This window comes from Sturnira hondurensis, unplaced genomic scaffold (assembly GCF_014824575.4).
Source record: "Sturnira hondurensis isolate 20B ecotype Veracruz unplaced genomic scaffold, ASM1482457v3 Scaffold0004136, whole genome shotgun sequence".
Taxonomy (NCBI): Eukaryota; Metazoa; Chordata; class Mammalia; order Chiroptera; family Phyllostomidae; genus Sturnira; species Sturnira hondurensis.
This window is the reverse complement of record NW_028076767.1, coordinates 23,592,286-23,609,038: the sequence shown is the minus strand read 5'-3', so window position 1 is coordinate 23,609,038 and position 16,753 is coordinate 23,592,286. Positions and strand designations below refer to the sequence as shown.

The 16,753-nt window shown below is 50.3% G+C and overlaps 1 protein-coding gene across 2 annotated transcripts in view; it reads right to left on the bottom strand.

The window, feature by feature from the left end:
- DHX35 (DEAH-box helicase 35) overlaps positions 1–16,753 on the bottom strand; it is a 58,138-nt gene that overhangs the window by 10,734 nt on the left and 30,651 nt on the right. For both annotated transcript variants that reach the window (XM_037044060.1, XM_037044061.1), the window contains 7 exons: positions 15,735–15,945; positions 12,504–12,628; positions 8,968–9,022; positions 6,278–6,373; positions 5,470–5,564; positions 4,479–4,556; positions 2,572–2,701 (listed from right to left, as the gene is read on the bottom strand). In XM_037044060.1, the coding sequence (XP_036899955.1) occupies positions 2,572–2,701; positions 4,479–4,556; positions 5,470–5,564; positions 6,278–6,373; positions 8,968–9,022; positions 12,504–12,628; positions 15,735–15,945 (790 nt within the window). The remainder of the gene's footprint in view (positions 1–2,571; positions 2,702–4,478; positions 4,557–5,469; positions 5,565–6,277; positions 6,374–8,967; positions 9,023–12,503; positions 12,629–15,734; positions 15,946–16,753) is intronic.

Here is a 16,753-nt window from a genome sequence, read left to right as displayed (position 1 = left end):
CATTTTATAATTATAATTGGCAGCAGTTTTTTTTTTTCCTTAGTGGTACATAAAATAATGGCCTGGCTTATTCATAATGGTGTTTTAGATTCCATGAAGTACAGTTTGTTGATAAACCAGTGCCCAAAGGATGGTAAAATTTACAAAACCATGAACGTATGAGGTTGCGAGTTTCACTGCATCCTTACCAGCAATGTTTTGGCAAAAAGGTACCCTTCTTTATTACACAATTACCCCTGAACTTCCTTTTGGCATGGAATTGACGACTCTCAAATTTCCACCTCTAACCAGAGTCCGATCCAAGATCCCATCCCTTCTTTCCAACCAGCCATGAGAAATTTCCACTTCGAACAAAAGGGGTGAGAAACGGTTCTTGGGGGGCGAGGTGGGAGGGAATCTTAAATATTACAGCAGTTGAGGCCCCCCAAAATTCAACCCTACCTTACCAAACCTTATTTCCTAGTATTTGATGTCTCTCATTAGGAAGAATCTGATGGGACTTTTCTCCTGGGCGAGGGGCCGATAATGAAAACAGGTGAAGAAACACGTTGATAGAATTCAATCTATCAATAATGTTTACCAATAACGTCTGGAAGACTGTCCTGTCTTCGCAAGGCGACAGGCACTCAGTCAGCTGCTCCCCGAATCGCTGCCCCCGGGAGGCTCCTGTTCCAGCAGTGACACCAGCTTTACCTGACCACCCAGGTTGCAACCCTCCCCTCTCATATTCAGTCATCAATGTTCTCTGAGCATCGAATACACCCCTCATGCCAAGCACTGGTCTCCAGTCCTCCCTGCCTAGTGCGCCCCTTGCTACCATTTTCTGATTCAATCAGTTCCCTCAGCAGGACTTCCGCCACCACTCCGGGTCTGCTGCGAGACCTCCCAGGCCAGCTCCCATCCCGGGCGCCGTCTTCTCTGCATTCCCACTACGTCTCACCCGCTGCCCCTGCTGTTGGCCACAGCCAGGCAGGCGTCCACTCCTGTAACTGCTCAGAGGGCTGGCAGCCTGATACGGCAGCAGTCTGTGTACGTGTGACTCTCTGCACCTGCACCGTTTCCTGCGAGTGAGAACGTCTTCGTCTCCTTGCAAGCTCTTGTTCTTAGTTGTAAAGGCAAAACAAGACTGAAATCTAACTGCCTGGGTTCAAGCTCTGATTCCACCACACACTCACTGTGTGACCGTCAGCAAGGCTCTCACTGCCGCTGGGCCTCATTATTTTCACCTGTGAAGTGGGGGCACAGCTACATCTCTCACCAGATTGCTGGGAGCATTAAAGGAATTCAACGCTCGCACTAGAACACTGCTGGTCCACTGCACACGAGTACTGGGGAGCGGGGGGCACAACTGAATGCCTGGCATGTGGTGGGCATTCAGAAGACAACTGCTGAACGAACCAGCAGAGGAGCCGCCTCCCGAAAAGCGCAGGTCCTGAGCCACACGCACAGACCGTGCTCTGCTGTGACCCGCTGCCTTGTCCTGAGCTGACCCCTCCCTGGGGCTCTGACAACTCATCTGTAAAACACGGAACACTCCCTCCACCTCACAGAGTGGCAGGTGGAGATGGTAACTGTAGAGCCACCGCCTCAGTGTGACCTAGCGTGTCCCCGGTTCACGGTTGTCACTGTCACGGCTGGAGGCAGACACGTGCCTCACAGGGCACATCAGTATGGCCCTGCTGCCAGCCCAGCTTCGGCCCACAGCACTTGCTGTAACAATGCCTGTACCTGAACGTGAAGTGTAATCTATACCCAACAGCCCTGAGTACTATCCACTTAACAGCGACTTTCCTTACAAGGCCTATGTGGGAAAATGGACGATGTGATGTTCAAGGGTCTGAAGGGCAACGATTCTTACGTGTGGGCAGGGCTTATGGAAGTGTTTTTAACAAGAACTGCCCTCGGACATAAAAATGAACCCCGAAGGAAAAAAATACAATNCTGAGCCACACGCACAGACCGTGCTCTGCTGTGACCCGCTGCCTTGTCCTGAGCTGACCCCTCCCTGGGGCTCTGACAACTCATCTGTAAAACACGGAACACTCCCTCCACCTCACAGAGTGGCAGGTGGAGATGGTAACTGTAGAGCTGCCGCCTCAGTGTGACCTAGCGTGTCCCCGGTTCACGGTCGTCACTGTCACGGCTGGAGGCAGACACGTGCCTCACAGGGCACATCAGTGTGGCCCTGCTGCCGGCCCAGCTTCGGCCCACAGCACTTGCTGTAACAATGCCTGTACCTGAACGTGAAGTGTAATCTATACCCAACAGCCGTGAGTACTATCCACTTAACAGCGACTTTCCTTACAAGGCCTATGTGGGAAAATGGACGATGTGATGTTCAAGGGTCTGAAGGGCAACGATTCTTACGTGTGGGCAGGGCTTATGGAAGTGTTTTTAACAAGAACTGCCCTCGGACATAAAAATGAACCCCGAAGGAAAAAAATACAATCTTTTTACAGGCAGCTTTCATCGACACGGGTACAAAGGACACCGCTCTCCGCCTCGCATCGCACGCCAGCGACCGCACAGAGCAGACGAGGGACGCCATCAGCAGCAGCCGCTGACTCTCACCTTCACTCGATCTCTTGGGCACCTGGAACTTGACGAGGAGCTTCTTCAGTTGCTCCCGTACGGTGGCAGCTCTGACCAGCCCCTTGTAATTGAGGAAATGCTCCTGACACCACTGCGAGTTCTTGCTGTGCTGCGGGGGGGGAGGGGAGAACCGGGCAGGAGCGTGAGAAGAGCACGGAGAGGTGCCTGACTGCACCACCACCGTGCAGTCCCTGCGCTTGCCGACTCGGAGGCCAGGGGGCTCGCGCTCCAGAGGGCGAGGGGCCCCTTTTGGCCCACCTGGCTCTCTAACATGCTGGGAGAGGTGCCCATGTGCTCACCCGCTGGCCGCTCTTTGACCTCAGCCTCTGCCTTAGGGGCAAATGAGAGTTCAAGGACAAGCAGAGCTGTCAATCTTAATGACAACCTTAAGTGCCTCCCTAGTGACTGGCACACTCCCAAACAGAATCACTTCCCTGTGCTTCTTTGTAAATAAACCTTCCTTCCTTGGCAAGCTTGAGTTCATCACTTCATTCGACTACAGGCAACAATATGACACTTGACAATTTAGAAATAATTTCCAAATTACTATTATTTAGCCCCAAACTATGATTCTGTCAACAAGTCTTCATTTTGTTCTAGATTCTTAAGTATGATCATTATGTCTTAGATTATGTACTGCTGTGGGAAGGTACCTTGGAAACTAGTCTAAGCCAGGCAGGCAAGCGTCTTCAACGAGAAAACATAAGTCCCAGAGGACCTTCCCAGAAGGCAACCGCAGACGGAGCAGTGAGGCCCGCGCCTGCAGTCCACGGGCGGGGAGGGGGCGTGTCTGGGCTGGAGGCGATACCCTGCACACGCGGGCCAATTCCCACCGACCTCATCCATCATTAACACTCCCAGTAAGAGGTGGGGTTTTCCTGAAGACTGTTCACTGACTGAAACAGACCCACTCAGATCTGACAAAACAAAAAGTCTTTCTCCTCTTCTAACACAGTACTTAAAAAAGGAATACAAGATACTGAAAATCTGAAGTCTCTCATCTCCCCCTCTCACGGCCTTTCCTTACAGAGATCTCTGTTTTCATTGCTCTGCATCATCTTCAGATCTCTCGTTAGCCATTTTTAGTGAGAACTTGAAGCTCTATTATTCACTCTCAGTTTTACCAAGTATGAAGAACACTCACTACAAAGTAACATCCCCGAGGTTAACTGCAGGCAGGCACGTGAATACATATGGATCCTCACAGCTAGTCCTCGGCCGGCGGACCGGCTGCTGTGTGAGGTCTCGAACTCACAGGACAGCTCTGAACCGTGAACTAAAGCCTACAAGTTACCCTCAGCCTCGTGTGTCTGCAGAAAATGTAACAGAACTTCCTACTCAAATGTCGGACAGCACTGCCCAGCAACACTGGGTGGGTGAGACAGAGTGAGGGGAGGGGCCAGGGGGGGCCGAGCCAGGAGCCCGCTGCCGGTACCACGTCTCTGGGCAGGAAGAAGCAAGAAACAATTCCTGTGTTCTTCCAGGCAAACCTGCACAACTTCAGGCAGAGGCCAACCCACGGACTAGAAGTACTGGCAATACCCTGACTGGTGTGGCTCAGTGGGCTGGGCATCATCCCACAAACCAAAAGGTCGCTGGTTCAATTCCCAGTCAGGACACATGCCTGGGTTGTGGGTCCTCTCACAAGGACCCAGGCTGGGGGCTTGTGAGAGGCAACCAATGACTGTTTCTCTCCCTCCCTTCCCCATTCTTTAAAATTAAATAAACAAGATCTTTAGAAAAATAAAAAGGAATGTTGGCAATAATCTAATAGACACCTCAAAGAGGTGTCTCGGCCGTTCCTCTATGCACTGAACTTCTGGAAGCCTGGCTCCCAGGGTGGACGGGTGTGAAGAGGGGACCTTTCGGGCGGCAGCTGTGCTTACCTTGATAAACGCTTCATACACGTTGAGCATAGTGAGATGATCGCCTTCCTCCACGGCGAATTTTCGGTGCACTCGAATCTGGAAAGAAACAAGCAACATCTGGAAGCCGACCCAGTGAGCCTCTCGTCCTGGGAGGTAACGTTACCCAACAAACGGCCCGTGGAACCGGCTCGTGGAGCCGGGACGACTGGTTTGCACGGTTCTAGCTCCACCGTTTCCCGAAAGACCTCGGACTGGGCACTTCCTCTTGCTCAGCCTCCGCGTCCTTATGTGTAAGACTGGGGGGTCAGGCTGGCTGTCAGGATCACTGTGGGATTCGGATGCCCCAGGACACAGTGCCCGGCTCAGCTGTTAGATACATGCTGGTGTTCTCACCTCTCCTCCCCTCTCCCGTCACTGTCTCTTCCGGAACTCCTCCCGTGCCCCCAAAACGGAAGCTCAGGGAGACAGCCTGTCTGGTGCCTGGAACCCGTCCCTGACCTGCCCCATCAGGAGGCCTCCCTCTGGTGCCCGTCAGCACCCTAACTTTTCCTTCACCATCTTTCCAGCATTCACTCCTCCTATCGTCATGGACGCCTGGGCTCAGGCAGGGCCTGGTCACCCCCCGGCTTGATGCCCACATGGCCAGGGTCAGCCTGTTGGGCCCAGGCCCTGACTCCTTAGTCACTAACGTGCCCACTCAGCTGCCCCCAGAGCCACCTAAAGGATGACTCCCTTTTGGGAAAGTCGGTGGGACAGCAGTTAGGATTTGGGACTCCGGACTGTGAAAGGCAACTCCACCACGGCTGCGCAGCCACCTAACCATCCTGTGCCCCCACCTCTGAAACAGATCGTAACAGCATCTGCCTCCCGGTTCTCGGCAGCAAGGAAGCACAGGGAGCGCGTGCCACTCGTACAGCGAGCCTCGCGCACAGGCAGGTGTTTGCGTGGCTCGGAGGTCGGCCCAGGGCGAAGGGCCTGGAGGGAACAGCTCCGCGAGAAGGGGACTTACTGCCTGAGACTTCTGGTGCGAGGGGACCACGAAGACATTCTGGATCTGCATCATGGCTGCGATGCTGAGGATTTCCTGAGAACAGCCAAAATTCCCTGTACAACAGAAAGTGTGTCTGAGTTCAAACACGCAAGGCATCCGTGAGAAGCGAAAGACACTTTCTGGCGTTTTCCTGGTACCGTGCTGCACACGAAGATGATACACCTGAATACAGTGTCAGTCCGGAAAGACGAAAAAGTCCAGAAGATGAATGGTAAGGATGGCACAACAAAAAAGTGCATGTACAAAATGCCCCCAGAACTGCACTGTTAAAATGATAAACTCTGTAATATATTTTTTACCACAGTAACAAAAACATCCCTGTTTAAAAAGAAAATCTGAAAGTGTCGGTGCGAGGCCCAGAGAAACAAACAGAAGTCTTGACTGAATTCACGACGACTGACGTGGAACCACAAGTTGGCACGTGACCCGAACCCGAGAGCTTTCGGCGAGAGGTCCTTCACGGCCCTGAACACAGCCTCCGGCAGGAGCAGCGCCGCTGAGTGTGGCTGGCAGGGTATGTGAGTGTCTTGCATGAGAGGGACGGCAATTGGGACTTTCACCTAAAATGTCACATGGTGTGCTTGACTGGGACAGTGTTATGTTACAGAATTACAGGCTTAATCACAGACCGGGCACCGATCACCACAGGGGCGTTGTTTGTGCCGGACCCGGTATCCTGTATGCCCTTCCCCAGGGCGCAGAGAATGCAGGGAAATAGCTCCCTGATGGTCAAAACAAAATCAGTGAGAACGCCACCTCCACCCACCTGACTCAAGCAGCATTTTTGCAAACATGGGATTCAGAGGAAACTCCGCTATCCTCATGCCAAGCGGCTCTGTCAGGCGGCAGTCTTTGTCCAGACCTGCCAAAAGAACAAGAACGGTTGGAAGGCGTGTACCTCCGTGTCGAAGGACGTCCAGTCGTTGGGAGAACAGGAGATGACGAATGCTGGAAAAGGCATCAAAAGATGAGTCACGCTCCACCAAACTTGCTCTGACACCAGAGAACCATTGTGTTAAAAAAAGAAAAGACCTCCTGCAAGCTCGTGAATGTTTAATTTTAAAAACGGATACCTCTAACAGCTTCTATTCAAGAATTTAATTATAAGGAAACAGTCCTGGGCCTCCTCTTGCTCCACACCCTCCCCACCCGCAGCAGCCTCACTACTCCCCACAGGCTGCCTTCCCAAGGGCCCGACACCCACACGACACCCGCACGGTGTGAACACAAAGGACACCTCCGGAGGGTCTCCGGCAACCTTCGCCTCTGCAGCTCCGTGGGAACCCGCTTCCCAGGGCCCCTCTCTCCGCTGCTCCCTCTGCCGCCTCTGGATCTTCTTCCCTGCCCTGTGTTAGTTGTTCCAGGACGACAGCCCACGTGCCCGGTTCTTCTCTTATCGTGTGAGCAACTACAAGGCTGTGCCTGTGAATCTAGGTCTCTCTCAGGTGCCAGCACCAACTGCCCCTGGGGAGTCCACTGGGCTGGGCTCACTCCTTCAATTCCCCACACCCTCCTCGCCTCTTCACTGCCGCCGCCATCTAGAAACTGCACTCTCGCGATGCAGATGGTCATTTTGACTGCGGTGCAGACTCGTCCCAAGATGTGGCATCAGAACAACTGCTTCTGAGCTCAGAGTGAGACAGAAAAGGTCACTTCTCTGCTGTTCCCATATAACCATCTCTTTAAATGTGAGAGTTCAGCTTGAAACTAAACCAACTTGGGTGTGTGCCTGCACCTCCTCCAGCTAATTTAGGGAAGTGACGAAACAGAAAATATTCTAAATGTCCTTCTGACTGAAGGAAAGTAAGTCTTAATAAAAAACTTCTATGCAGCCAACACTGTCCCATCGGCATTATAGAACATCCCAGGAAGCCCTGCTTTCAAGTTCCTGTTAAACTCTCGAAACAGGAGGTGGGGGCCTGCTCCCACACAGGCTGACTCTGGGCAGACACACAGGGTGGAGGGGGGAGGGCAGGTGCTGAAATCAGTAGCTGGCTGTTCCTTCGCAGGGAGGCATCACGAATATAACGAGCAAAGATGGGCTCCTACCTCACCCCAGACAAAAAAATTTAACTCAAAAGGGATCATAAACCTATTAATGCAACAGCCGAAACTATCAAAACTCTTCAAAGAAAATGTAGGGATAAAATCCTCATGCTTGGGAGACAGGCAATGGTTTCTTAAAAACAGATAAACTGAACTACTTAAAACTTCCGTATGGCAAATGATACCATTGGAAAAATGAAAAGCCAACCCACAGAACGGGAGAAATATTTACAAATCACAGACCCGAAGAGAAACATGTACACACAATATATAAAGAACTCCTCCAGCTCAATAATAAAGGACAACACCCCCAAATTAAAAACGGGCTACAGAGCTGCTGGTGGGAACGTCCACCAAAACCCTGCACACGAATGTTCACTGTAGCATCACGGACATCAGCCGAAATGAGGAAACCAACCCCAAGGCCATCAACTCACAGACGGGTAAGAGTAATACGCGGCATATCCGTACAATAAGTTTTTACTCAGCACTAAAAAGAAATGAAGTATTAACATGTGGTACAACACAGGTGAAATTGAAAACTCCATGCTAAATGAAAGAAGCCCATTCCTAAAGATCACATGCTGTACGGTTCCATCTGTGTGAAATGTCCAGAAGCCGCAGACCTACGGGCCAGGAGGAGGAGGGGAGGGGGAAGAGGGGTGCGTGCTGATGGACACTGGTGATAAAAATGTTCTAAATACTCAAAGCATGTGGTGATGGTTGCACAACCCTGTGAATATACTAAAAACATGGAATTGTACATTCCATTGTTTTTAAATGGGTGAGTTATACCTCAATAAATATGTTAAAAGCAAAAAAACAAAACAAAACAATAAAACCTCCAAAGACAAAACCTCCCCTAAAACCTAAAACCAAAAAGAATATTGTATTCACATAGGGCACACTATTCACAGAAAATACATGTACTTCTTAAGGGGGTGAATTTAGGCAACAAGTTCTCTATCGGAAGGGAGATAACCACATTTCTCGGACGGCACCGCAGATTCCTCCGTAACATCTATTGCCTCGCCCCACAAACGCCACACACGGCGTCCGCCCAATTCTCCGGAGGGAGCTCCGGGAACGAAGTGACGGCAAGTGAGAGAGCACCGAGCCACCAATTTCTGGACGGGATGGAGGGACAGAGAAAAAGGCCTGGACGGGTAACGTCTGAAGTACTGGGAGAGAATCTTCCGGATGTCTTTAGGAGGGTGGCTCTGGTGATGGTTATTAATACTTTCGATGTCCTGACGTGCTTTACGAATTCATGAGTAAACTTCACCTACTGTTATTGGGGGGAACCAGTTCCATTCCTGAAGACACTAAGAGCCCTCAAGTGAGTATGACCTAACTAACATCACATATCAGTAAAGAGACCAGAGAATGCAAAATAAGAGAAAGGCATACCTCCCAGGGCATAGAGCAACTCCAACGCTTGAACCATCGACTGTGCTGGAGGGGGCTGTAAAAACATAAAAATCCTCCTAAATTAATTTCTTCTGGGGACAGGTAACAATGTGACTACTTCCTGCTTAAATGCACTCTCCCCTCCACATGCCCCAGACTTCCCAACCTCCAGGCTCCTGTTCCCGATGCTGGCGCCCCTGGAAATGTCCTTCCTCTCCTTCTCGGCGTCCTGAGTGCTGCCTGGCCCCTACTCTCAGCTTGATTGAACACTTCCCTTGGAAGCCCCCCCTCATGCTTCCCTCCATGAGCAGTGGACCACCCTGAACTACTTCCTTGCTTTCCCTAAACTCTCATCACATGGTTCTAATTCCTACTGCATAGTCTCAACCTTCTACTACACTGGAATACTGGCCGGGGGCGGATCTTTGCACCAGCCACAGCCCTGCTCCAAGCCTTGCCTACCAAGGGGTGGGTGACTGATATATGGGGGAATGTGAACTCCTGAAAATAACAGAGAATGCTAGGTAATCTGACGTTAAGCAAAGCTGATATTGGGACTTTCAGTCTGATTCTCTACATCCTTCTCTCCTTCTTTCCTTCCATAAATCTTTACAGAGCATCTACTAACTGCCAAGCACCATTACTATTTTCCGCTCAATTATTTTATTTATAGTAAGCCAGATAATAAAATTGTAGTACTTTTCAAACTGTGTGGCTTTTTTTCCTAAATGCATTCACACAACAAACATTTTAAGTGCCACACTGTTTCAGTTCAACGCTACAGATGAAGACGGTGAATAACAATAAATAAAAGACATTGAACACAGCCAGGTAAGTGGCTCGTGGCAAAGCCAGAACCTGAACTCAGCCCTCATTTTTTCACTCTACCCCACCCACTGATGGCCAAGGAGCCAAGCTGTACTTTTAACAGCTGTGATGACCCACCCCCCCCACACACAGAGACGTAATTCACTACACAGAGGGTGTTCGTCAAACCACAGTTGACTAAACCATGGAATCGGTTCACTAGCTGTTCCTCAGTGCCTCCGACACCCGACTTTACAAAAGGGGCAAAATGCACAGCAGCTACATGGAGGAACGTGACCCCTCTGGGGGCCTTTCACCCTGAGGTCACGGGAGCCATGACAGCAGGAACAGCAAAGCACCACGCTCGGCTCTGAACACTCACAGACACGATTCACGGAGTCTCCAACTCCTTCCAATGCTTTACCCTCTTTCCACTCGATCACCAGGTCCCCCATTAATTCTGCTCTTTGAACTTATCATCAATCAACAAAACAAAACCTCTGCCCCGACCCCACAAATCAAAGCCTTGGTGTTTTCACCCAAACACACACCCACTGCAGCCACCAGAAGTTCTCTAGGGCCCCATCTGACTTGGGATCACAGGCAAACGCTGTTTAACCCAGTGGAGTCCAGGACCGGGTGTGTAGAAGTTTAGCTAATTTTCCTCACTGTACGGTTTTCTGTTTCCACTGTTTCTTGTGACCACAGGAGCTTCAGTGATTGCTTGGGATAGCTGGCTAACCTCCCAACGTGGTCATACTTGTTCTATAAAACAAGCAATCTTCTTACCACTGGGCAAATGAATTGTTTTCCGTTCTTTGCTACTATAATCAGCACTGCAAAATATATAAAACTGCATGTACCCTGTGATTTCAATTGTGAAAAACACACCATTTCAGGGGGAAATAACCAGAAGGGACTACATAAAGATAACTTTGTGTGTATTCTCCTCACTTTTTAGTTGTCCAATGTTCATGGTTTTAGCTTTTTGTATTTTTTACTCTACTAAACAGTGATGCTATAAACATTATCACATGGACATTTTTTGTCTTCTTGTGAATTACTTTTTCGGGAGGAATTTCCCTGAGAAGAAACACCAGGCACGTCTACGGCTCACCAAATGGTATCAGGAAGGCCTCCGTGAGGACTGACACAGAGTATGAAACCAGCTTCCCAAACTGGCTGGCCCTGGATTTCATCGTTTCTCTTTGTGTTAGCTGATTTAATTACAGTGGCGCTTTAAAGCTGATTCAATTCGTACTTCTCTCTCTTCTAGAAAAGCCAACCACGCGTGACATTTCCTTTCCTACAGCTTTTCCTTCTGTGGTTACGAGGTTTACTCCAACTCATGTCTGCAAACTCTTCAGTCACTGAGATGCTGATCCGTCACTGCTGCCACTGTGTGTTTTCCCTTAAATCCCACCCCCGACCCCAGATCAGGGGTTTTTCGTATGTTTTTAATGTGCATTTACTGTTCATCTTTTCTTTACAATTTCTGGTCTTACATATCAATAAACGAAGGATATATTTTCTCCACACTTACAAAGACCCACAATAGTTTGCTTTGGGGGGGGGGTGCTACCTCTCCACTCCTTCACTTGCCTAGTTTACCGTGACATTAGGGACTTGATTATCCAAGAACCAGACCCACCGTATCATTCGCCACTACAGCTGGGATAGAACAAAGTTAAAATGCAAGTCTTCAAACCATGCAAATTCAAGAAGAAAAAAAATGAGTATTTATTAACTGACTGACCTAGATACACAGAAGTGCTTCATAAGCACAAGCCTAACAAGCCACTGAGGCAAAGACGAAAGACTTGACTGTGGAACTGTTTAGGATGCCTGCCCATTAAAAAATAAGAGCAGATTTAAAAACAGTCAAATACACATACCCAGAAAAACTATTTGCAAGAAATACTACAGACAAAGATTAATGTCTTCCATAGTCAAAGGACCCTTGAAAATCACTAACAAACACCAATCTTGACAGATAAATGGCTTAAGAACGCAAAAGTATAAAGTGGACACTAAATATTTTTTAAAAACTTATGAGAAATCAAAACAATAAGGTATGGACGGTATTTTTCCTACCTTCCTTTCTCCCTCCCACCATCAACCGCATTAGCAAAGCTCTACACGAAAATAACATGGCGTGGCCGGGGCACAGTGCATGGGGCCCTCCCCCACTGCTGGAGCTCATACCTGTCACGCAACCTGGCCACGTGCCAAGGACCTACAAAGCGACCACGGCCCTCGGCCCAGTGACTTCGCACCTGGAAACCTGCCCTAGGCAGTAAGCAGAAGCGCAACCCGCCACAGGAACCTTCCCCGCAGCGCCCCCAAAGCCTCTCGTTCTCTCCTGTGTGATGTTCTCTCCTGCAGGCCTGCAAACGTGCTCACCGTCCTGGACCTCCCCTCCCCCACCCCGACCTGGTGAAATCCCACACGAGTTTCATATCTCACCTGTGGCACAACGAACTGGGCTGGGGCCCTGCCAGTCTACCCCAGCCCCTGTCATTACCCGATACTCGTCTCCCTGCCCAGCCGGCGGGAACCAGAACTGTGTCGACCTAATCCGGCTCCAGCCCCCCCCACACCCTGCACAGCACCTGGTACACAGCAGACACACACGTAGGAGCTAAGCGGAAAAGAAAGCAAAAAAGCAAGGTGACACGTTCCACAACGATGTCCTGCCACTCGCGGGGAGCACCGCGGCCTCCACTTACGGACATGAAGTGGAACCTGAGGACGTTGTCGATTCCCAGCGCTTTCAGCTGCAGGATGACGGGTGCCAGGTTGCTCCGCTGCATCTCAGGAACAGTGGACTCGGCCAGCTTGTCAAAGGCTTCCTCTGAGAACAGGAAATCAGAACTGCCTGGGATCAAACGTCACAATCCAATGTGATCATTCTGACAGAAGGACGCGTCTCCTTCTCTAACAAGAGGCTCCAGGACCCCAGGGTCAGATGTACACGGTGACGTGACAGAAAGCTGTGTCAAGGTTAAGAAACACCATTCCACTTGAAAACACTTTAGCGATTTACACCTTTATAAACAATATGTCTTTATGAAAGTTTGTCCTTTTATTTTAAGATGCTTTTTTAATGCGTTTTTTTATCAGCAAAATTGGAAATCAGAGCAAGAAGTATTTGCTGAATCACTATTGGTGTCCAGTTGCCATGACCTCTGCTCGGGATAAAGTAGGTCCAAAAGGCAAATACAATACATATAAGCAAAAAACAATTTCAAAATAAATTACCAAAATAGTAACCAGAATATAACAGACGACCAAGTCTTATAAAGAGCAGAACGTGTCCAAATCCAACTTGGAAAGGCGATGAGCTGAGCATACGTGCCACACTCGGAGCCCAAAGGCCGTCCCAAAGCGACCGTGAATGCTGACGTGCACCTCTGGGGACGAAGGTGACTTCTCACAGTGAAAAAAAACACAAGGCACAGACATGCCAAAACGGGAGTGGCAGGAGAAAGGTGCGGGAGGAAGAGAGACTTTGGGGGGGGCGGTCTTCTTATAAAATCAAGGCAAAATGGGTGGGGAAAAAGGAGGAAGAGAGTAAATCCATCTTGTACATATTCAGAAAGCCTGTGGGTCATGTAGAGAATGCTCCACCCACAAAAGCCTCCACGCCAGTCACGTTTTAACAGTGCACACCTTCACACAAGCTGGCCCCACTTTCACTTCGATCACAGAGCTGCAGCGAACTAGAGACGAGGCAAACCAGACGGCACTGTCACTGAAGAGCCGTGAAAGGTCTTCTCTGCGAAAGCAGACGGCCAGCATTCCGTGGAGTGGGATACAAATCACCAAATGCATGGGTCTAACTGGGAGACTCTGGACACCAGGCAACAGCAGGAAGTTCCAAATGGGATACTGCCGTCCGCTGCCTTTCAAGAGCATTTGAGGAGTAGTTTTTTGGGAGCAGAGCCACATTTCCCAAGTACAGTGCTGACCAAGGGAGAAGCGAAGCTGCCGGGCAAGAGGACAACCCCACTGCAAAGACACTCACAGAACTAAGTGCTTCCTAAGAGCTCAGTGACACTCACCGGACCCCACTGAGGACTCGGGTGTGCAAACCACTGGGCCACGAGCTGCAGGCACCACAAGCCAATGGCTTTGAGGAGCCTCAGTGATGTGAAGGGGCTGGGACAAGACCAGGAACAGTGACCTCTGAGACCAGATCCCAATGCGTGGTCCACCCAAAGGGAAAGTGACACGGAGGGAAGGAAGGAGCCTAGCCATCGGGAGGCCCCTTCGGTTGCTTCATTTGGGAGGTGCCACTTGAGAGAGGGCTTGAACAATAAGGAGATCATGCTGGGCAGAGGAAACAGCTCAGGGATGGCACCGGAGGCATGAAGGCGGGTGTGGGAACGCAGCAGGTATGTCCAGGAAGAATGTGCTCCAGCTGTGAGGCAGTGCGGGGGAGGAGGAGGCGGCGAGCAGAGGAAGATTAGCGGGAAAGAGCGGGGAGGTTCTGGGAACCTCCAGAGAGGGAGCACCGGGCTCAGAGCTGCGCCTGCTGGAAGTTCATCCAGAAACTGGTTGGCCCAGAACGCCGAGGGGCTGGATCTAAACGTGCCCTTACTGTCGACGGGCCCTCCCAACCACATCTCCACTAAAAATTTCTCTTTCGGTGGAACTTTCTCTTCCCCTGAGTTTCAGGGTGCCTCTTCACTACCTCGGTTTTCCCCTTTCCACTCTAATCACTCCTTCTCAGCACCTTCAGTGGTAAAGGACCCCTGCATCTCTGGCCTCAGGTTCTGCCTCCTTCCCATGAACCCCCCTTACCCCTTTCACCCTTCCCCTCCCCAGCTACATACCTCTGCCTGGTGGGCTGAGCCTAATCTCCACTGCCAACCTTCCTGGACACTGTTGGGCCACCAGTAAGATCAGGCCCAAACACTGGACTGCGAAGCCCTCCCCAACAGGCAACTCCCCGATGCTTCCAAGGCTCGCTTCTTTACGGCGACCCTATCACACCACAACATGCCCACCTGTGTGTGGGTCTGCCTCCATCCACAGGCTGTCAGTGACCACGTGCAGCCAAAGGCCATGTCTCACCTCACCCTGGAGCTCAAAACCCTGGCACTGCACCTGGCGCGCAGCAGGTGCTCGGCAAACATTTGCCAAAAGAAAGGATGATGTCAAGGACTGCACAAGGGCAATGGTAACCAGAAGGAAAGAGATAAATCATAAAAATAAAACCCCCAGATCTGGTGAGTGACTGCACCTGGCAATTGGACAGAGGGGATTTAAAACAATGTGAAAAGGAAGCCTGGATAGTGGAGAGAAACCCCAGTGCCATCCCTCACACAAGCACACAGCAAGAGCAACCCCGGACATCCCTATCTGTCGGGAAGGCTGTCTTCCACCTGGAGAGGGGGCTCCTTAAGGGCCAAGACAGAACTGATGCTACTTATCCTGCTCCTTCAGAACCTAGCAGGGTGCACAGCACAGAGCAGGAGTGAGCAACTATTTGCTTTCTATCAGTGCCTCTCAGGACAGACCTTGCCATTTTAGCCCTGCAAAGATGCTCTGACCAGAGGTGAAGACAGAGCCCAATGTGGGGCCCCACTGAATTCAAGGATCCCAGAGCAAGAAAGCAGCACATCAAGTGAAGGGGAAGGTAAAGGAGACAGGATCTGAGACACACGACCTAAGCTACAGGGTCACATGGCTAAAGAGAGGCCTAAGCCCAAACAGTGGGTTAGAACAGGGGTGGCAAATAACTGGTGACTTATGGGCTAGCTTTGGCCAATAGGGAGCAACAGCAAGGAAGCGCTACGTTTAGGGTGAGGAAGGGGGGGGGGCCAGGTTACAGAGGGACACGTGAGCAGGTCCGGATCTGCTGTGAAGCCCGGCACATGGGGGGTAAACGTAACATTCCCCAGCACCCAGGCTGGCTGAGAAAACCAGACGCCCTTCATGAAAGCCACACTAACCTGTATAAAGGCGATAGCACTTTCCTGAGCGGTTGCGGCCAGCACGTCCTGCTCGCTGGTTGGCCGATGCCTGGGACACTGGGACCACCACCAAGCACTCAATGGCTGTCCTGGGGTTGTAGGCCCGGAGTTTCACGAAGCCACAGTCGATCACATACACAACCCCGCTGACTGTGATGGAGGTTTCTGCCACATTGGTGGCCACTATCACCTAGGTTCCCCACCAAAAGAAGAGGAACACAAAAAGTTATTTGGTTTTTTTTCACTTTTTTATTTTATTTTTTAAAATATTTTATTTCTTTTTTCAGATTTATTTTTAGAGAGAGGGGAAGGAAAGGAGAAAGAGAGGGAGAGAAACATCAATGTGTGGTTGCCTCTCACATAACCTCCACTGGGGACCTGGCCCGCAACCCAGGCATGTGCCCTGACTGGGAATCGAACCACGACCCTTTGGTTCATAGCGCATGCTCAATCCACTGAGCTACACCAGCCAGGGCTATTTTTTTCACTTTTAATAAACTATTAAAAAATCCTAAGAGATGGAAAGATATTTCTGACATGGTAGAACCTCTAAGAGGCAGTGCGGTACACTGAAAAGAACGTGAATGTTAGAGTCAGGATGCCCCGGGTTTGAATTCTCCCAGACCCTGGGCATTTGGACACATTAACTGACCTCCTAAGCATGCTTCCTCATCAATATAACATCTACCCGGCTCCCAGGGTTGGGGGGAGTTCAGTATGAAATACACATAAAGCGTTTAGGACCTGGTACTTGACCTGTAGTAAATACTCAACAAATGTTAGTTTTTGCCTTTTGTACAAGTGCAGTAAATCACAGCCCTGTGCTCTTATATTCATTTATTCACTCACATTCTAGCTATTTCTGAGGGTCCATGCTCTGCCAGGCACTGTTCACGGTGCTGGGGACGTACAATGAGCAAGAAGAGAAGACCCCTGCTCTCCCAGAGTCCAGGTGAGTGTTTGGGTGAATAAGTAATGAATATAAACATGCAGGTAAT